The 22,151-nt window shown below is 37.9% G+C and overlaps 1 protein-coding gene across 2 annotated transcripts in view; it reads left to right on the top strand.

Annotated features, from left to right (window-relative positions):
• Nucleotides 1–22,151, top strand: part of SLC15A2 (solute carrier family 15 member 2) — a 35,371-nt gene that overhangs the window by 4,284 nt on the left and 8,936 nt on the right. The window contains exons 4-19 of one of the 2 annotated variants that reach the window (XM_047100008.1): nt 2,148–2,240; nt 3,567–3,666; nt 5,488–5,578; nt 5,847–5,924; nt 11,327–11,409; nt 11,866–11,952; nt 12,124–12,213; nt 12,306–12,350; nt 13,386–13,418; nt 14,098–14,186; nt 15,379–15,460; nt 16,046–16,180; nt 17,577–17,741; nt 17,891–17,937; nt 18,652–18,762; nt 19,364–19,460. In XM_047100008.1, the coding sequence (XP_046955964.1) occupies nt 2,148–2,240; nt 3,567–3,666; nt 5,488–5,578; nt 5,847–5,924; nt 11,327–11,409; nt 11,866–11,952; nt 12,124–12,213; nt 12,306–12,350; nt 13,386–13,418; nt 14,098–14,186; nt 15,379–15,460; nt 16,046–16,180; nt 17,577–17,741; nt 17,891–17,937; nt 18,652–18,762; nt 19,364–19,460 (1,426 nt within the window). The remainder of the gene's footprint in view (nt 1–2,147; nt 2,241–3,566; nt 3,667–5,487; nt 5,579–5,846; nt 5,925–11,326; nt 11,410–11,865; nt 11,953–12,123; nt 12,214–12,305; nt 12,351–13,385; nt 13,419–14,097; nt 14,187–15,378; nt 15,461–16,045; nt 16,181–17,576; nt 17,742–17,890; nt 17,938–18,651; nt 18,763–19,363; nt 19,461–22,151) is intronic. The other variant, XM_047100009.1, reaches the window with a different exon arrangement.

The raw sequence follows: 22,151 nt of genomic DNA, 5'->3' as shown, positions 1-22,151 counted from the left end.
TTTCATGATTTCTATAAACATCTACTGAGAGGGCTAACTACATGCTAGAATGCTTTTTTTTTTTTATGTCAAGTTGCTTTTAAGAGAGCCAAACATTTTTAGTCATAGTCTCTAGTGTGGTTTTTATGCTCTGTGTCCCCATGCCTATTGGTTTGGACTTACAGCCACTCTCTTAATGAATGTGTTTACTACCATCTCCTTTCTCTTTCTCTGAATAGGTATATAGCATGTTTTTTCCCTCTCCTATATTTTTTGTCTCATCAGAGCTGCCCCTCTTCATGCTAGGTTTCTTTCTCTGCCATCACTGCACATACTCCTTCTCAGTTCCTAAACTCTCATTAAAAATGGCTCTGGTTGTGAAATAAAACTTAAAACCTCTCCCTCTTTCCTTTCCTTTTCCACATTAACTTGTCTATATTAAAACTGAAGGAACACTGGGCTGTAAGTTAGAAAGTAGAAGTTCTATACCTAACCCTAATACTAATTAATTAGAATGTCACTCTAGGAAGGTTCTTTGACCTCTCAGGATTTCACCTTCCTCATTTGCAAATGAAAGATTGGTCAAGTCTATCCAGAAAACTTTTGTTTCCTGTGGTTAGGATTTCAATGACCCCCTTTCAAATGCAGAATGTCCAAGTCTATCTTGACTTCTTTCTCTTTCTGTTAAAGTTTCCTACCATTAGCTTCCTCTTATATTCTTCATATCCTAGACTAATTTCCTGAGCCTTTCACCTAAAATGTTGCTTATTTTCTTTCTAAACCACTTATACTTCCTTTATCCATTTAGTCCAACAATCTGATATTGTTCTGATCTCCCTACTCAGACTCTATTAGTCCAGCTTACACTTCTTTTGTTTTTTTCTCTCTGATGATCTAGCAGAGATCATCTCTTTTGGGTTCATGATAACTGGCCTTTTTTTCAGTCCTTTTTCATTCCCCTTCTATTTATTCTTTTTATTCCAACAAAGAAAACTCTTCTCTAGAAGATGCTACATGCCTTTTGGGAAAGCCTGTCCCCTTCCTTTGATATTAATTGCCATATGCAATTAATGCCCTGGATTAGTCACCCAACTTCTTATACCCTACTTGCCATTTTAAACCCTCTAAGGTCCCTTCCCTGGAGAGCCAACCGAAAGAGAGTAGGCATTTAGAATAAGAAATCCACAACCTGAGATTGATGGCATATCCAGCCTCTGTCTGATACTTTCATTTCATTCTTTATATTCCACATTAGCATATAACACTTTAAAATCACAGGTGTAAACTATATAATCTCCAAGGTTCTTTCTAGTACTAACATTCTACTTGTATTTAAAGAGAATGCTGGCATGGTAATGCACATAAGGAATATATCATAAAGGTAGTAATGTGCTATATTTTAGTGTGTAAATCTCTACATATGTTCTTCCTGGAATTCTTCGCTGTCCCACTTCCTATTTGCCGTTCAGATTTCTTGGAGAAACAACACAAGAAGTCCCTACCAACTGCATGACCTTTATCACTGGCCGGTCTCTTCATAGTCCCTGACTCCTTTCTTACCCTTGATAACTTGAACATGAGGTAACTGTGGTAGGGATTACAATTAACCCAAGTGTTCGAGTAATCAGGCTGAAACTGAGAGCCTTTCTATCCATCCCATTGGTTGGGTTTAGAGAAAGTTCTTTATGTTACTCATTCTTTTTTCCTATTTACCTGCAGTTTTTTTCTTGATTCCTATTGATTTCTAGTGCCAAAGATATTCCTTGATAACAACACCTCTGGTCAAAGTAACCTATTGTCCTGGTTCTCATAGTTTAAAACATCATTTGCTGCAAATCCAACCAGTGGATGCAAATCCAACCAGTGGATCCAACCAGTGTAGAGTGAGTGGGGAAAAGGACAGGTCATATATGAGAAAAAAGCTTGAAGGGAATGTCCATTACCTCTAACACTACAGGGTAAAGAGTTGCTCTCTCTTTTTTCTGGTCTGTTTACTTCATTTACCACTCCTATATCTATGTACATTTCTCAGGTAATTCTTTCCTCCTCCTCCCCTTCCTCCTTCCATTCCATTTATTCTGGCACTGAGAACAGTATGAATTCTGACTCTGTATTACTCAACTCTCTCGATTCTGTTTGTAGACTGACTGATTTAACTCTCTCAACAGGACAATCATCTATCTCTCCTTGGTGTATGTGCTTGGCCATGTGGTCAAGTCCTTGGGTGCCTTACCAATACTGGGGGGACAAATGGTACACACGTGAGTAAAATCATGGAATAAACTGAACAACTTTTCTTTCATTAGACAGGTCAATGTCTCACACATTCATTACAGGTTATTTTCTATTTTCTTACCAGAGATGTCCCTTTATTTTCCAACCTATTGTTTTATTACCAAAGTGGTTGAGAAAAAAAAATTATTTGGTGATCAGTTGAACTCTTGCCTACTTTAGCTGTCCTCATTTGTTTTTATTAAACATTTGGAGACTTGTAGAATGCCTAGCTAGTTTCCTTTTCATAAAAACTCATCATATTCTTAAAGACAATTATTTTTTTAATTTTTTTAATGTTTTTGTTTATTTTTGAGACAGAGAGAGACAGAGCATGAGCAGGGGAGGGGCAGAGAGAGGGAGACACAGAATCTGAATATGGCTCCAGGCTCTGAGCTGTCAGCACAGAGCCTGTCGCGGGCTCATATTCACGAACTGTGAGATCATGACCTGAGCTGAAGTTGGACGCTTAACTGACTGAGACACCCAGGCACCCCTCTTAGAGACAATTATTAAAACTTGATACCCCTCATATTTCCCCACCTATTCACCCACCCATACATCTGTACTTTGCTAGGACTAAAAATGTGCATAATATTTCTTTATAGTGTGCATTGCAGAAATCCTATCCAAAGCTTGGATTATTTTCATTTAAGTTCCATATATTCCAATTGCTCTATCCCTCTTTATTTAAACCATTGATGTTTATTAGGCCAGAGGCATTTGATACATACTGATGTCAGTTGATTCAGTCAGTAAAGAGGAGGGTTACAGTTGTTCAAGAAGTAGATCACATGTATTCATGTTTATAATCTGCCTACACATGTATTTATCTAATGAATTAAGAATTTTAAAATTTAATAAATATTAGATACCTCCTTCTCAGTGTCCCCAACAAAAAGTGACACTTATCCTATTAATCATAAAGAATTTTAACATTTTATTTTGTGTTTAGGAAGCGTATATGGGATAGGTGTTTATAAGGCCCTTCTGTTGGTATATTCCTTAAATTAAGACAAGATTGAAAACAGTGCTTTAACTGTGGAATTCCTTCAGTATTTGCTTCTATCTATTGCACACAAAGGGCAAATGGAACTCTCAGGGACAAAATGCCCCCCTGCAATGCATACTTTCTGGCAGAGGCTCAAAGGTCATAAATATTTTAAGTGTCTCTGGGTCTCTCCGAGGAATGAAGGCAGATGGAAAGTGCCTGCAGTAATGTGAAGAAATGTGAAAGGAATCTTTGCTCTTGTACATCCAATTTCTGCAGTTGTGCTTCATATCAATATGGTTATATCCTTACCTCTCCATTTCAGAGTCTTATCATTGGTTGGCCTGAGTCTAATAGCTTTGGGGACAGGAGGTATCAAGCCCTGCGTGGCAGCTTTTGGTGGAGACCAGTTTGAAGAAAAACATGTAAGAGACCTGTTATTTCTGTGTTTTCAAGAATGTAGAGCAGGCATTAAAAAGGTACCTAGCAGGTAGCTATTTGCCAAGACTGAAGTAATCCACAGGTCAGGAGTTCTATTAGGTGCTGGGTACTGGTCATTAATAGAAACACTGAAACATGTTCAAAGGAAAGTAACCAGGGTAGTGAATGGACTAAGACACATCTTATGAAGAAAGGTTGAAAGAATTGGAGATATTCAACCTACATAAGGTAAGAATTAAAGAGAATATTATAACTGTCTATAAATATTGATAGTAATTAAACCAGAACTAGTGGGTGAAAGCTATAGGAAGTTTTTTGCTTGATGGAAGGAAAAATTCCAAAAGAGTTTGAAGCAGTGAGTTTACTCTCACTTGAAGTATTTGAGAAGAACCTTGGTAGGTACTTCGAGAATGGGAGATAATAAGCAGTGTAGAGATGATTTAAGCACATCTGGCTGAAATCCTATGAAAGGGGGAAATGATCATTCAGAATAAAATAGAATGAGATTCTATAGATGAACTTGTCTGAATGATCATTTCCTCTTTTCCTACTTTCCACTATTAATGGGGGGGGCGGGCGGGGGGAGGGCAGGGAACAGGTATGAATAAGCTGCAAATGGGCCTAAACGAGGAAGCTTGATAATTAGGCAGGGAAAGTAGTCTATTTTTAAATAGGCAACATTTTTGGCTTTCTCTCTTTTGTTCTCACTTTTCTTTTTTGTCTGTCTTCATGTATTATTCCCTCATCTATAGCAATTTCTCATGTTTCTGGTTTTTGTCTCTCTGTTCTTTCTCTGTGTCCTGCTTCTTGTGTATCTCCTCCCCTTCGGACCACTTGAGTTATTATTTTATATTCCCTATCTGTCCGGGGTACCATAGATCATAATTGCTTGCTGACTTTGGAGAAATACCGACCTTTGGCAACCTTTGGGATTCTAGGCACAATGAACTGTACAAATAGGTGAGTGGAATAGATTTAAAAGGGGGCCAGAAGAGGAAGCAAACACTGTAAACAGAAAATAGGGAAGGACAGATTGTGCTACCGTGTCAGGAAAAGATCTGTGGTACCAGAATGAAGCATAATGAATAAAAACAACAACAACAACAAAAACAAACAAACAAAAACCCTATATTTTAAAGTTGTTTCATTCAGTAACTGCTCTACAAAGATATTTCAATAATAAGACAAACCTACTTCCAAGTTTCCACCAACCACTTCTAAGCCCACGGACTTCCTTTTATACTCTCTGGCAGAATTCCCATAAGTACTAGGTGAACTACCCTGCTTGATCAACAATTTAACCCACTGTCCTATGTTCTAGTACTATTCCTATACCACACATTCCATAAAATCTATTTAACTCGATCATTCACTTAATTAATTCAGTCTATAAAAATGTGTTGAGTCTGTAATATGTGTCAGGGACTATGCTAGGTAGTAGGGAACACAAAAATGAGCAAGATATGATTTCTGTGCTAAAGGAACTCTCAGCCTACTGAATGAAACAGACATTTAATGGAAAGAAATTAATATTAGGACATATATAGGACACAAGTGGCACAGTATTATAGGATGATCATTTTTTCCCAGGAGGGGTATAAGAGTGTTAAAGATGCTTGTACTAGGTTTGAAAGATGGGTAAATGTTTGTATGGGTTATGTGTTAAAATATCTAATATGTTTTTCAGATATCATGGAAGCAATATCTGAATCTGTTTCTGTGCATGTACCTCCAGCTTAGTCTGAACGTAGGGTAGATGAGCTAGGAGGCACATCACACTTATTTTTTGTTTTTTTGTTTTTCAGGCAGAGGAACGGACTAGGTATTTCTCAGTCTTCTACCTCTCCATCAATGCAGGGAGCTTGATTTCTACATTTATCACACCCATGCTTAGAGGTTAGGATCTTTTCTAAGGGGCCCTGTGTAAGGTTTTCTCTGACCAGTCAAAAATCTTTTCAAGGCTTCCTGCTCTTCATCCTCTACTTTTACAAGGGCTTAAAAATCTGAGAATTTCTTTTAATCTTGATTTGTCTGGCCCAAAAGAAAGATTATGGATGAGGTGATGGGAAGAAAGAGGATGGCTATGTCTATGACCTCACAAACTTGAGCTTGCAGAATAGAACACCAAAGATTCAAGATTCAAGGTTACTTTCTTCTGGCCTAGGAGATGTGCAGTGTTTTGGGGAAGACTGCTATGCATTGGCTTTTGGAGTTCCAGGATTACTAATGGTGATAGCTCTTGGTAAGTACACTGGGACAGAGGAAATTAATAATCACTGATGCCTGCTACATGAAAAGCATCATCTAAGCACTATTTTATTCAGTCCTCACACTAACCCTATTAGGTAAGTGTTATTGTAGGGATTTTCTCTAGACATTGGAGATAAATTAACAGAATGAAGTCAGAAACCAAGGAAGAAAGAAAGAAAGAAAGAAAGAAAGAAAAGAAAAAGAAATAAAGAAAAAAGAAGAAAGAAAGAAAACAAGAAAGAAAGAAAGAAAGAAAGAAAGAAAGAAAGAAAGAAAAAGAAGACACAAAGGAAAGAAGGAAGGAAAGGGAGAAACATGCCCAAGGTTATATAACTAATAAGTTTTCTGGGGAGATTTTAAAAAGACTAATCCCTGTGCCTTATACTGGAGCAATTAAGTCAATATCTCTGCAGGATGGAGGCTAGGTATCTATAGTTTTTTAAATATCTAGGTGATTCTAAAGAGTAGTCAAGGCTGAGATCCACCATTCTATACTACAATATGTAAGGAAGCGAGGAAGATAATTAATCCTTTCTCTCAATCTAGCTTATTTCATCTGATAGTTATTTATCTGGTTATTGGAAGATATTTTTAATTCTTTTAAAGTAGTTTCTAGGTTTTGCTATTTCTGTCCTGCTCTTCAATGCTCCCAAGGAGTTTTCTCTTGATCAAAGGGAATGAGGGGAGTTGGATGAGTAGGTGGAAACTGATGCAAGTTAGATCAAGTGGCATTCTCCTTACCACTGACAACCCAATAATGGAAGAGGAAAGAGGATGTGTGTGTCGCTTAGTTTATGCAGTCTAAGGGGAAACTTGGACGTGATTGTTCCTAATCACTGACCTGGAAACCTGTTCTCACTCTGAGCCTTTGGGTGACACCCCCCTGGAAGATATCCAGCGCAACACATAAAGAACTCAATAGAGGAAGAAAGAACCCAAAGAGTCAATGTTCAGTCCTGATTATTTTCTACCAGGGGGTGGTTAATAGTAATACTCAGATTCTAATTCCAATTTCAAGGAAACTTCTGTGTTATTCCAGGAGAGCTGTGATAATACATTCCCTGCTTCCTTCTCCCTTTGAAACCAAACATTTTCCCAAATATCATCCTGGTTTTCCACTTAGTGCTATGTCTTCTTCTCTGGATCATGGCACAATAATAATATTAACACATCAGAATAATTATAAAGATAAAAAGAGATACTATAAGTTAAATGTTTTATAAACTATGAAATGTTAAACAAGTGTTAGTTGTCATTATTAGCTGCTTCAGTTTTCTGGGTACGAATAAATAATTCTCTGGCTTTTCACTATAAATTTATTCATCTATTCTTTTCATTCATTGATTCAACAAACATTTATTTAATGAACCTTTTATGTGTCAAATCCTGTGTAGCAATTGGGGTTACATTGATGAATTAGAGAGCCACAGAGTTTATGCTTTCAAAAAACTTATATAGTCCAGCAGGAAAAGGGAAACATACATAGTAAACAGGAATTTATAATACAGTATGATCAGTGTCACAGTGGGGGAGGTACAGAGAAAGTTGTAGGAACACGAAGGAGGGATGTCTGACTAAAACTCTGAAGCTCAGAAAATGTTTGCCTAAACAAATGGTATCTAAGATGAGGCCTAAAAGATTAGCAGGAGTTAATCAAAGAAGACATGATATCTGTAAGACAAGGAAATGAGAGATAATTGTGACATATCTGAAGGCCTTAGAGGAATTCCAGATTGCCCCAGGTATAAATGAGAAAGATAAAGAGAAAAAAGTGACAAAAACCAGATAACGAATGGCCTTTTAAGTCTTAAGGAATTAGAACTTTATCAAAACATTAGGGAGCTACAAAAAGATTCTGAACAGAGGAATGATTGTTAGATTTTTATTTCTCAGTGGTGTCTCTGACCATAATGTGGAGAAAGAATGGGTTAAGGGTGAAGTAAGGATATTATTTATCTTGATTACTGAATTCTTGGCATTATTTAAAATTTTGTGCTCGGGGCGCCTGGGTGGCGCAGTCGGTTAAGCGTCCGACTTCAGCCAGGTCACGATCTTGCGGTCCGTGAGTTCGAGCCCCGCGTCAGGCTCTGGGCTGATGGCTCGGAGCCTGGAGCCTGTTTCCGATTCTGTGTCTCCCTCTCTCTCTGCCCCTCCCCCGTTCATGCTCTGTCTCTCTCTGTCCCAAAAATAAATAAACGTTGAAAAAAAAATTAAAAAAAAAAATTTGTGCTCAAGGTGAGTGTCTCACTCAGCTCAGACTAGTCTCAGCCCTGGTAAAATTGACAAAACTTGATATGATTAGAAATGTGAAGTGATGGAGAAGATAAATCAATGAATATTAGGGTTCTGACTTGAGCAATTAGGTAGATGGTGGGATCATTACACTAATGAATTTAGTTTGGCATACATTACATTTTAGATGTCTTTGAAAATATAATTGGGGTTATCAAAGAGCTATCTGGAAATACAGGTTTAAAGCTCAGAAGAAATGTTTGGGCTGTAGATAAAGATCTGGAGCTAGTAGTGTATGAAGAGCAATTAAGCTATAAAAATAGATTAAATAACTAAGAGATAGTAAAACTAAAGTAAAAGAGGGCTACGTTAGAGCCCCGAGGAATGCCAGTATTACAAGATAGGCAAAAAGAAAAAGCTCACAAATGAGACTAAGAAGGAATGGCTAAAATGGTAGGGGTTCTATCTTGGATTCTAAGAGGATTTCAAGAAGGGAATTGTTCAGAGTAACAAATGTTACTAAGTGGGAAAGTGAGATAAGGGAGAAAAATCCCCATTGAATATAGCAACAAGAAGGTCACTAATTTGGTGATATCAGTTATGATAGATTGGTGGATTCAAGACAGATTAGAGTAGAATGAGAAGTGAATAAGAGGTAAGAAAGGGAAAATGGTATGTATAGCTGAATGGGGACATGGAGTCAAGAGAGTATGTTGGGCATGCTTGAATATCATTAGGAAGACTCCAGTAGAGAAAGAAGTTGAAGATGTGAGAAAAAGACTGTGTAATCAGTATGAAAGCACACATGGCAGAATTACCTTTGTACAGAGGAGGAACATCACCTTCAACTAACTGGAGGGAGAAGAGGATAGCTGTAGATATAGGAATTAATAGATTTTGTGTCAGGAAGTTGAGACAATTCCTATTTGAAGGCTTGTGTTTTCTTTATGAAGTAGGAGGCAACATCATCTACTGCAAGAAAGAATTAGTAGAGAAACTTAAGGTTCCTACTCCTCTTCTTCAGTTAAGTGGCTTTGAAATTTAAGTGTGATCTTACCCAGATAATTACCTGGCCTTCCTTTTATCAGTCCACTGTCCACTCTACTATTGATATTTCTAGCCTCTTTCTAGGATCATTCTTTTTTTTTTTTTAATTTTTTTTTAACGTTTATTTTTGAGACAGAGAGAGACAGAGCATGAACGGGGGAGGGTCAGAGAGAGAGGGAGACACAGTATCAGAAGCAGGCTCCAGGCTCTGAGCCATCAGCCCAGAGCCTGACGTGGGGCTCGAACTCACGGACCGCTAGATCGTGACCTGAGCTGAAGTCGGACGCCCAACCGACTGAGCCACCCAGGCGCCCCTAGGATCATTCTTAGTTTTAGGAGTGGTCTATTTCCCCTCCAAAATCTTCCTCTTGTCTAGCTACCTCTTTTGCTGCCCGCTTGTCTCCCAGGATTAGCATCCTTTCTTTTAGCCATTTTTTTCTGTCAATAATAAGAAGCCTGTGGTAAGTAAAGCGTGCTATTTGGACAAGCTTTGGGGAAACAGAGAATGAATGAAGAAAAAGTGATAAAGGCAATCTGAGAGTAAGAGAATTTAGAAAGTTAAGGTAAGGAAAAGTAAGGGGACTCAGGCATTCTGGTCATAAAGATACTATAAAGTGCTGCTGGTCACTGACAAAGACACCTTTGGTAGAAGAACTTCTAGAGGGACATCTTGCTGGAGCTGGGAAATCCATTAAGGAGGGAAATACATCTGGGACAGTACCAAGATAGAGTCTTCCTGCTGAATTTAGTTAATAAGCTTGAAAAAAATAATATTTAGTATTTCATAATTATAAAAATAATATCATCTAATTGCTGGTTAGTTGGAATGTAGGAAAAAATAAGAAAATAAAATTCACTTATAATTAGCTGTGAAGATGTGGTTAAAGAATATGGGGTAAGGAAAAGAGAATGAGCTCAAGTACAGTAATAGCACAGAATTATTTTTGTAAGAATGATGAATAGTGGTTAGAGTGTAGAGTACCTAATGGGAAATAATGAAACATAAAGTAGGAAATAGTAGATTGAGGTGAGCTCCACAGGGGCCACATCTTTTTTTTATCTAGCAAAGTGTCAAGTGTAAGAATGAGTGAATGAGATGCTTTATGGTTGTTAACAGCATATATTATTTTTGAGTCAGACAAATCTCAGGTCAAAAATACAGTTTCTGGGGTGCCTGGGTGGCGCAGTCGGTTAAGCGTCCGACTTCAGCCAGGTCACGTTCTCGCGGTCTGTGAGTTCGAGCCCCGCGTCGGGCTCTGGGCTGATGGCTCAGAGCCTGGAGCCTGTTTCCGATTCTGTGTCTCCCTCTCTCTCTGCCCCTCCCCCGTTCATGCTCTGTCTCTCTCTGTCCCAAAAATAAATAAAAAATGTTGAAAAAAAATTAAAAAAAAATACAGTTTCTGGCATTTTATAACTATGTAATCTGTACAAATTGCTTAATTTCTTTTATCTTCAATTTCTGCAATAAAATGGAGACAGTAGTACATGTTTTTCAGGTTAAATCTGTTAATGTATATAAAATGCTTAACACTTTACATATAATAGTAAACCTTCGATAGATGGATAGTGATAATAATAGCCATTAGGATAATAATGAATTTGGGAAGAGCTTTCATGCCAGGAGTTTGGGCTTTTTAGGTAGGTCCTAGAAAGAAGGTTTTAATTTGGCATCAGATAAGAGAAGGAAGAGACCAGGGATTGAAAAACTAGTTGGTAGCCATTTTAATAATCCAGGGTAGAGGTTCTAAGGTACTAAACAAGAGTCCTAGCAGTAGTAATACAAAAGAGGGGCAGATAGGAAATATGTTGAAGAGAGTCTCAATTAAAGTTGGTAACATATCAGATGTAGAGATGGAGGAAAAAGAATTCAGAAATGACTTTGATTTCTGTGACACAAGAAAGTCTCAACAGATTACTTCTCTTAACAATTGGCCATTTTATTCTTCTCTGGGATTCCATAATTTGTGTAATTCCAAAGTCAAGAAGTTTAACTCAGTCCCCTCCCTTTATAAGCTTTGCCAGTCACTCCTAACACTTCAGCAGCCTGTCCTTAGTACTGACATACTGAATGTGCTGAATGAGAAGCTAAGAACCTTGTTCATGTACCAACTGCAGTTGTGTTTGCAATGGGAAGCAAAATATACAGAAAACCACCTCCTGAAGGAAACATAGTGAGTCAAGTTGTCAAGTGTATCTGGGTGAGTGAATTGTTTACCTGCCTTTTTCAATAAATGGGAGAGAGATGCTATGCTGAGTATATAGGCCTTCAAACATGGGTATACATTTTTCCCAATGACTCTGTTCTACTTCTGTACCTTTTGGCAAACTGAGATTAATCAGTCTTCCTCTGTGTCTCTACTTAACCATTAAGTAAAAAAAATAATGTAACCATTTTTGTAAATTGACAAAAATCTTCTGAAATGTGTATATGTAATATATGTTGCCAATAGGATGCAGGAATAGTTTAAAATTATATCTGAAATATTCTGTATTCAATGTCTGATGAAATCAAAGGGTTGGAGTAAGTCAATTAAAGTATGTGTATCTGAGGGAAGGGATAATGAATTAGAAAAGGCATGGGATGCTTTCTTTTTGTCACACTTCTGGTATCTATGCTCTGGTATCTATGCTCTGATATTTATGCTCTGCCCTAGTTTGCTATTTCCAACCGTTTCAACAACCGCTCTGGGGACATTCCTAAGCGACAGCACTGGCTGGACTGGGCAGCTGAGAAATACCCAGTAAGTTGGAAGAACAGAAATATCTTATGCCTCCATGGAGATTTTTAATGTCCAAACTGATTCCCTCTTACTGCATTTGACTTCTTCTCTTACTGTTCTGGGACATTTCTACTCTAAACAAGAAAACCAAGTCTAGAAATTCAGCCTGTTCCTTCTTTCCCTTTCTTGCAGAAGCAGCTCATTATGGATGTGAAGGCACTGACCAGGGTACTATTCCTATATATTCCACTTCCCATGTTCTGGGCTCTTTTGGATCAGCAGGTAAGAATGGTTCTTTTGAAAACAACTCCTTATTCCAGCCCCTTTCCTCTCACAGGAAAGGAATTTCTCATAATAGCATCTGTCACCCCTAGGGCTCACGATGGACCTTGCAAGCCACAAGGATGAATGGGAATCTGGTGAGAAAAGATTTTCCAGAGAAATCTATTATTTTCTTTACAATCCATATCAGGGAAAAATTAATTTCTTTGTGTTTTTGCCTGAAAACTGACTTAAGATCATAAGAGAGGTGCCTTTAACATGAAGGTACTGAGTAGGCAAAATTTAAAAAGCTAGTCTAGAAATAAAAACACAGAATCTTCTCTTTAGAAATCAGGAATATAAAGATGGAAAGGTTTAAATGTATACAAGGAAGTACTGAGAAGAGAGTAAATGAAATGATAGAGACTTGGGATAGAGAATGTTTTCTCCCATCTAAGCCTTCCTGGGGTATAGCAGCATCGGATTTGATTGGTGCCACTACACATTTAGCCCATCCCAGGTTCGTGTAGAGGACCTAGAAATGTGCTACTTTGTACATGGACAAGGAATGGGACAGTTGTGAACATTTTGTTTTTCCAATCTCCATTCTTTAGCAAAGTCAGAGTCTCATCTAGGCTCTCAGTTGTTCTACTTAGATTATTATATTGTTTTTCTACCATCTCAGTTGTGAAGAGGGCAGGGTGGAATAATACCAAGATTTTATTAACCAGTCTATTTGGAGCCTGCAAACTATAATTTTACCTTTTCCCTTTCTCTGGTTGTCCAGAATTTACTATGGTTGTTCTCTCGTTGACCCCTGGAGAACAACTTTGGAAACACTGTGTGTTAGTGGAAGTCATTATCCTAACCATAACATTGTGTTCTGCACATTATCACCTACAACTGCAGTTACTGAAATTAACAAAAACACACTGACTCTACTCTCTCTCAAGAAAACCATAGTACACCAAAAAAGAAAATTCTCCTTTAGGCCTACCTGCCTTCAGCAAGCATTGTCTGAAGCCATTCCCAGTCTGTTTCCCCAAATACCCTTAGAAGTGCAACCATGGCCCTGAACTAAAGACCTGGTGAATTTTATCTTATGTATCTCTCCTACTAATTAGCAATATTTTTGATCCAAGCTATTCTTGTCTTTAGCCACCATCAAAGTGTAATTTATTATAATTTTTCAGGGTGTTTTTGTGCTTCAGCCTGACCAGATGCAGGTAGGAGTTTTCTCTATACTCATGGGGATTTATGGCTTTCCTTATCTATACTTCTACCTATAATATCAGGATTACCAAATATAACTGGATGTTTGTTTCCTTGTATGCTGAGGAGGATTAAGGATAGGGGTGAAAATATTCTCCTTTTGCCCCACACTTCTCTTTCACATCCTGCCCACTTCCAAGTAGAGTGAATTTTGATCTCACAAGAGAAGTATAAGCTCGGGTTTTTTTTTTCCATGTCAAGACAGTATTTTGGAAATATTGTCCAAGAAAGTGTAAGGCTTTGTTGTGTGAGTAAAACACAATTGGGTGACTCCCAGTTCTTTTTTAAGCCCTTGTTTAATAATCCCCAATTCTTCCTTCTCTCCTTCACATTTTCCCTTGGGCTGTGGAACAGGAAAAGATAAGTGAAATTGGGAGGGGAAAATTCCCAACTGGTTGGACAGAAAAACAGGTTCAGAGTGAAATTTGTTCTGTGGGATATTGAGAAGCTGAGGTGCTATGCAGGGCAAATAGAGTCCTGGGTATTAAGGACTGAAAGAGGTGGAATCATTCCATACTTAGTACAATGAAAGTATGTTTGAACGTTAGAGTACACACAAGCAAATGAGAGTACGTACTTACACTTGAGGTAGAAGAATATGTGTAATTAATCCTTTTTACCATGATGTTACAGGTACTAAATCCCCTTCTGGTTCTTATCTTCATTCCATTGTTTGACCTTGTCATTTATCGGCTGGTTTCCAAATGTGGAATTAACTTCTTGTAAGTGCTCACTATGCCTTTGTTATTTAAACTGGCTTAATATTTGCTCAGCTTGATAAAAGTTCAATGTCAGTACTTTTCTACTTAGTCACGATTTGTTTTGGTTTATAATTTTTCTGCTTCTATGTATCTAAGTTAAACTAAATGCCTATTGATACTGGAGGATGGGAATTAGAGCTAACTAATTCTTATTATAGACAGTCCAAGCCATTACTGCCGACTGAACTGTGTGATGTTGAAGAGGTAGATCTAAGCTTCATGGAAAGTCAAAAGTATGTGAGAATAGAATCCTAAATCAACTTGTTGCTTTATTCTTGAATGTTGCCTCTTCAAAGTCTAAAGCCTATCATGACAACTAATCCCTTTAAATCTTCTATTGTCTATATGAAACAAAGTGGGTACCTAGTAAGAGTGGGAATAGAGTTGTCCCTAATTACTGCTTTCCCCCCATTCTAAATAGGAGCACCGGGTGTTGTATGGAAATGTTGAATATTGTAGACATGAAACTAATATTACACTGTGTGTTAACTAACTGGAATATAAATAAAAACTTAAAAAGAAAAGAAGTGTTATTCTTTGTAAATTTGACCAGAGGGTTTTCAAGCCTCCTCTAATTCCTGATTTAATAGCAATTTCTTTTTGATGACCACATTATCATATTCAAATGTATTCAAATGGTCTTTTTTCATTTACTCATTGATTGAGCAGATATTATTGAGTTCAGCACCAATGCCATGCAAATATAACAGCACAGATCCAGCCCTGAAGGAGTTCACTGTTTAATAAGGGAGGTAGAAGACATGCAAGGATAATTATTACACAATGTGATATATATTAAGTGCAGTAAGAAAGGAAACAAAGTGCCAGGGAAATATAGAGCAAGGAGAGTCCTTCCTGCTGACAGTCAAGAAAGACTTATAAAGAAGAAGAAAATGAGGTAAAAATGTATAGTGCCTGGCATATAGCAAATGTTCAATATATCTGGCTGCACTACTATTATTTTTGGTTATGATGACATAATGTGTAGAAAGACCATCATAAACAAAAGTTGATGTGGGAAAATGTGGTGCATTAACAGAGAACTCTTCAGTGTGAGGAGTAGCTGGGACCAAATCAGGAAAGGTCTTTAATGGTAGGCTTAGAGGGTTTAGATTTAAAGTTTAGATATATTGTCTCTCCCTTTCCTCTGCAGATCACTTAGGAAAATGGCTGTTGGTATGATCCTAGCAAGCCTGGCGTTTGCAGTTGCAGCAGCTGTAGAGTTAAAAATTAATGTGAGTTCAATAAATCTAAAGCTCCATGAGGGCAAGACCATATCTATGGTATTCACTCTTCTGATTTGTTCAATCCTGGTTGCCTGGGACCTAGCACAGTCAGTACCTGATCTAGACAGTACCTGATCTAAAGAGGGTGCATCATAACTATCAGTGGTAAACGAGTAGATACAAGGGTAGAACAGCAATGTAAAATGAGGCCCACCTCCCACCTGAGTGATTCAGGGTATATTGTCAAGGAATTCCCAAACACTAATATCCAAGGTATCTAGTCATCCCTTTGGGAACACAGGCTTTTGAATATTTGGCAGATGGAATAGCCATTATTGGGGAATGATGTATGAGGCCACAACTGAGTCAAAAAGCATGGAGTTTGTTACGTAGCATCAGTGCTTGCTACACTGAGCTGGTGCTTCCCCCTCCAAACTGCCTTCAAAGTTTTCTAAGCCAAATACTCTTCAGAGGGAGAAAACTGTCCTCTTGACTAGATGGACTAGGCTGTCAGAGATAGGACAGAGCTATGTGTTCTCATTGTATTTGAAGGGTTATTTGTTGGTAATTCTGACATGCATTCTATGCCCTAAGAGAATGACCCCACCGCAGCCCGGTCCTCAAGAGATTTTCCTGCAAGTCTTGAATCTGGCAGATGATGAGGTGAAGGTGACAGTACTGGGAGATGAAAACAATACTCTGCTGGAAGAGTCCCTCAGATCCTTTCAGGTGAGATATGGACTTGACTTAATTAGAAACACATTCAGGGACACCTCGGTGGCTCAGTTGGTTAAGTATCCTGAACTTTGGTTCAGGTTATGATCTTCTGGTTGGTGAGTTCGATCCCCATGTCGGGCTCTGTGCTGACAGCCTGGAGCCTGCTTTGGATTCTGTGTCTCCCTGTCTCTCTGCCCCTCCCTGGCTCACCTCTGTCTGTCTCTCTCTCAAAAATAAATAAACACTAAACAATTTTTTTAAAAAAGAAACACATTCAGATTATGCATCAAGGTGACAGCATAATATAGTGGTTAGAAGCACACACTTGTGGAGTCAAACTGGCCCCAGTCCAATTCCTGGTTCTGCCATTCCATAGCTATAAGACCCTGAACAAGATACTTTATCTCTAATCTCAGTTTCATCATCTGTAAAATGGCAATAATTTTTATGCCATAAGCTTTTGTAAGGATAAATATTATATGTAAAGCACTTAGTGTCAGGGACATTGTAAGCTCTCAGTGGGTTGTCATTTGTATCGTTATTTCAAACTGCTTCCTAATATCACATCCTCTGGAAGGATTTGGCTTGTATATTTTCACTAATATTACTGTAAATATTCTGAAATATTTATTTTAAGATATTATTTTTAATAATAAAAATAATATACATCTATTGTTGAAAACTGAAGAGTATGTAGAAAGACATAAAAATCACCTGTAATTCCACTAACCAGAGATGATCAGTTAAGCATTTTTGTATAAACGAATAAATACGTTTTTAAAAAGTACTCAAACTCTACATGCTGTGTTGAACTTTGATTTTTTCTTTTTTTTTTCTTTTTAAAAAAATTTTTTTAACGTTTATTTATTTTTGAGACAGAGAGAGACAGAGCATGAACAGGGGAGGGTCAGAGAGAGGGAGACACAGAATCTGAAACAGGCTCCAGGCTCTGAGCGGTCAGCACAGAGCCCGACGCGGGGCTCGAACTCACGGACCGTGAGATCATGACCTGAGCCGAAGTCGGACGCTTAACCGACCAAGCCACCCAGGCGCCCCTGATTTTTTTCTTAACATTAATCATATCATAATCATCCTTCTTTGTCGAGAGCATGATTTTAATGGACACATGATATTCCATTTTATGGATATATCATAGTTTACTGAGGTATATCCTTATAGGTATTTAAGATTTTTTTTATTATACATAATCCTATAATGAACATCCTTACTCATAAATCTTTATGCATGCCTCCAATTACTCTAATATAGCATATTCCTAAAAACAGAATTGCTAGGTTAAAGGGCAAAGTTGAAAGTGTCTGATGAGCTCACCTGCCCTGGGATGCTATGAGACTGTGATGTCTACAATGCATCAGAAGTTGAGCATGACAATTTCTTCATTCCACAGAGATTGCCACACTATGCCCAACTCCACCTAAAGACAAAAAGCCAGGATTTCCACTTCTACCTAACATACCATAATCTGTCCGTCTACACTAAACATTCTGTGGAGGAGAAGAACTGGTACAGTCTGATCCTTCGAGAAGATGGAAAAAATATTTCCAGCATGATGGTAAGTTGAGGAATGATCTAGGTTCCAAACTGTTATCTTTTTTTGACTGGATCATTTATATCTTACCAAAGATATGCCTGATGAGCAGATTTCTGACTATCAGTTCCTTGTTGTCACCAGTAACTGATTTTTACTTTCCTCTATTACAGGTGAAGGATGAAGGAAACAAAACAGCCAATGGGATGACAACTGTGAGGTTTGGATGTCAAGGAGACCCCAGGCCACTCTGTTTTGAATCTTGGTCTCTCTTCTGATCTGTGGGGCTTCAGATAAAGTAGCCTCACATTCTATTTGTCTTGTACAGGGATTCTCTCTCCTATAATATCAAGGGCATGGGTATCAGAGGCATTTTCCAGGACAATGAGAGACAGGTTTGCTTTCCCATGTGGTATTAAAAGATGACCCTGTATCTGTATATGCCCCCGGTGCTCTAATGTGTACATCCCTTTTTGTTGAATTTTATCCACTTATCTTGCTCTCAGGAAAATAACTGAGTACTTCCCTCTCTGTGATCACCAGAGAAAAATTTAGAAGTGAGCAAATAATCCTTTCTTCATGGTTCGTGGTTGAATATCCCTTATTGTTACTGTGTTTTTAAAGCATAGTTTTTTGTAAACCTGTAGAAGCCCTATGGTGTAGTAAAGGTAACACCTTTGGTTTTGAATCCAGATAAGGCAAAAATCATGTCAGGTGTCCAGGGAAAGTTACAGAGATAGAGAACCCAAGAGGTCACTGGTCTCTGTAGCAGGAATCAGGCATGAAATAGAGAGATGCACATACTTATGGCCGTCAAGATTAGGTGGTTGCTATTGTGTGCCAAAAACTGTTCTAGGCACTGGGAATATAGCGATAAACAGGTGTCCCTGTTTGGGAGGGTTTGTCTGATATGTGACAATGTCTCTACCCTTAGGTTTATTAATACATTACACAAAGAAGTCAACATCTCCCTGACTACAGATATCTTCCTCAGTGTTGGTGAAGACTATGGTGTGTCTGCTTACATAACTGTACAAAGTGGAGAGTAAGAGCATTACCCTTGTGGACCTTTTACTTTTATCAACAATTGTTCTTTATTTTTATTTTTATTTTTCGTTTTTGCAATTTCATTTTATTCCACTGGCCCAATGTCATTGTACAAATAAAATTCAGTTGCGTTCCAAATAGCACAACAGAGTCTTCTGGAATGGCACCCTACATATAACAATTGTTTTTTAAATGTTTTCTTTGCATATAGGTGTGGGGATTGATTTTGAGTGTACTCAGGTTTCCTGTTTTATACTGTTTCACTAATTCTTAAGACTTGGATGAGAAAAACACATAAGGCTTGGATGAGAAGACTGAGGGCCTGAAGCCCACAAAAGAAGATGATTTGTGCCTTCTTTATTCAGGCATAAGGTTAAAAAAAAAAACTACCTGACAGACAATGAAGAGCTCAGATCTGGGTCAGAAAAACCTGGCATTAAAATCAATCACTCCTAGAGACTTCTTTTCAAAGAGAAATGGTAGCTTTGCTGCTTGACTCACCATGAATAGAGAGATGAGGTCACTCTTTCCCTGGAGATGGGAATGCATTTTCTAGAATAAATGTGGTGTTTATTCTAACTAAAATTGTCCTGTTCCAGATATGCTGCAGTACATTGTAGAACAGAAGATAAGGACTTTTTACTGAATATGGGTCTACTAGACTTTGGTGCAACTTATCTGTTTGTTATTACTAATGTAAGTAACTCATGACCACCCTACTCTCTCCTTCCATATATCTGTATCTATATTTATATCTATATTTATTATCTGTATCTGTATTTATCCTGGGATCCAAAGAAAATTGTATGTTGGTGCAGGGTCACATACTTATTTCTAGTGTAAAGTGATAGGTTCTTTCGGGACTTTAGAAAGTCTATTAAGGTCTCTATAAGGGACATTAAAAGAGATAACATAGGCAATAGGCATATAATAGAAATATAGAATGATATAATAGGTGGACTTTTGTGTCTGAATTCTTTCATTTGGCATATTTTCCAAGGTTCATTCATGTTGTAGGATGTATCAGTGCTTCATTTCTTGTTACTATTAATTAATATTCCATTATATAGATGTAACATATTTTATTTGTCAATTCATCAGTTAATGGACAGTTGGGTTGTTTCTACCTTTTCACTATTATAAATAAGGTTGTTATGAACATTCATGTACAAGTTTTTGCATGGACATTTTCTTTTTTTTTTTTTAATGTTTATTTATTTTTGAGACAGAGAGAGACAGAGCATGAACAGGGGAGGGGCAGAGAGAGAGGGAGACACAGAATCTGAAACAGGCTCCAGGCTCTGAGCGGTCAGCACAGAGCCTGACACGGGGCTCGAACTCACGGACGTGAGATCATGACCTGAGCCGAAGTCGGACGCTTAACCGACCGAGCCACCCAGGCGCCCCATGCATGGACATTTTCATTTCTCTTGAGTATATATGTATGAGTGGAATTTCTGGGTCACATGGTAACTCTAAGTTTTAACCATCTGAGGCACCACTAGGAACTTTTCCAAAATGAATTCCATTTTACATTCCCACCAATAGTGTGTGAAGGTTGAAATTCCTCCTCATCTTCACCAACACTTTTTTTCTGTCTTTTTTATACCCATCCTAGTAGATGTGAATAATATCTCATTGTGCTTGTGAGGGGGTGGGCGGGGGACACAGAATCCGAAGCAGGCTTCAGGCTAGGAGCTGTCAGCACAGAGCCCGACGTGGGGCTCAAACTCACAAACTGTGAGATCATGACCTGAGCTGAATGCTCAACTGACTGAGCCACCCAGGCGCCCCTTTCTCCTCTAGCTTCTAGTGGTTTTCTGGCAACATTTGGTATTCCTTGATATGTAGAAGAATCACCCCAATCTCTGCCTTCAAGTGAAGGCTTGTCTGTGTCCAACATTCTTTTTATGAGAATACCAGCCACAGTGGATTAGAACCCACCCTAATGACCCCATTTTCACATGACTAATTATATCTGCAAAAAACCTATATCCAAGTAAGGTCACATTCTCAGTACTCAGTTGGGGTTAGGCCTTCAACATATGAGTTTTAAGGGGACGCAATTCAACCCATAACACTTGTATTCCTGTTATTATTCTACTTTTTGTTTGTTCGGTTTTTTGTATGCTACTCAGGATAGAAGTCATACATATTGTTTCTGAATGCCAGGATCTAATAAGCATTTAAAGTAAACATCATAAGTTGGAGCTTGGGGGCCCAGGTTTTTCCATAGTCCTATTTTCTTTGGCCTGCACAGGACTGACAAAAGTAATAATAATCATTATTAGTTGACAATACTTAAAATTCGGTGGATTTCATGTAAGAAGCTGGATTCTTAACATTTCTCTCTCTTTTTAAAAAATTTTAGTTAGTTAACATATAATGCAATATTGGTTTCAGGAGTAGAATCCAGTGACCCATCATTTACGTACAACATTCAGTGTTCATCACAATAAGTGCCCTCCTTAGTACCCATCACCCATCCAGCCCATCTCCCACCCACCTTCCTCCATCAACCCATAGTTTATTCTCTATCATTAAGAGTATCTTGTGGTTTGTTTCCCTTTCTTCTCTTTTCCCCTTCCTTTCATATGTTCATTTGTCTTTTTTCTTAAATTCCACATGAGTTAAATCATATGGTATTTGTCTTTCTCTGATTAACTTATTTCGCTTAGCATAATACATTCTGGCTCCATCCATATCATTGCAAATGGCAAAATTTCATTCTTTTTGATGGCTAATACTCCACTATATATATATAGTATATATACATACACACACACACACACACACACACACACCAAATCTTCTTTATCTGTTCATCAGTTTATGGACAGTTGGGCTATCTCCATAGTTTGGCTATTGTTGATAATGCTGCTATTAACATTGGGGTGCATGTACCCCTTTGAATCTGTATTTTGTATCCTTTGGGTAAATACCTAATAGTGCAATTGCTAGACTGTAGGGTAATTCTATTTTTACTTTCATAAGGAACCTCCATACTATTCTCAGGAGTGTCTGCACCAGTTTGCATTCCCACCAACAGTGCATGAGGGTTCCCCTTTCTCTGCATCCTCACCAATACCTGTTATATCTTGCATTGTTAATTTTAGCCATTTTGACAGGTGTGAGGTGGTATTTCATTGTGTTTATTTTTTTTTTGTTTTCCTGATGATGAGTGATGTTAAGCATCTTTTCATGTGTCTGTTAGCCATCTGGATGTCTTTTCTGGAAAAGTGTCTATGCATGTATTCTGCCCATTTCTTAACTGAGTTATTTGGTTTTTGGGTGTTGAGTTTGATACATTATTTATAGATTTTTGGTACTAACATTTATTAGTTATGCCATTTTCAAATATCTTCTCCCATTCTGTAGGATGCCTTT

This window comes from Lynx rufus, unplaced genomic scaffold, assembly GCF_022079265.1.
Source record: "Lynx rufus isolate CCGP_SWC_20201006 ecotype Redwood Valley unplaced genomic scaffold, mLynRuf1.p SCAF_5, whole genome shotgun sequence".
NCBI classification, from domain to species: domain Eukaryota; kingdom Metazoa; phylum Chordata; class Mammalia; order Carnivora; family Felidae; genus Lynx; species Lynx rufus.
Note: the sequence above shows the minus strand (reverse complement) of the source record. Positions and strands in the feature narration are given on the sequence as shown.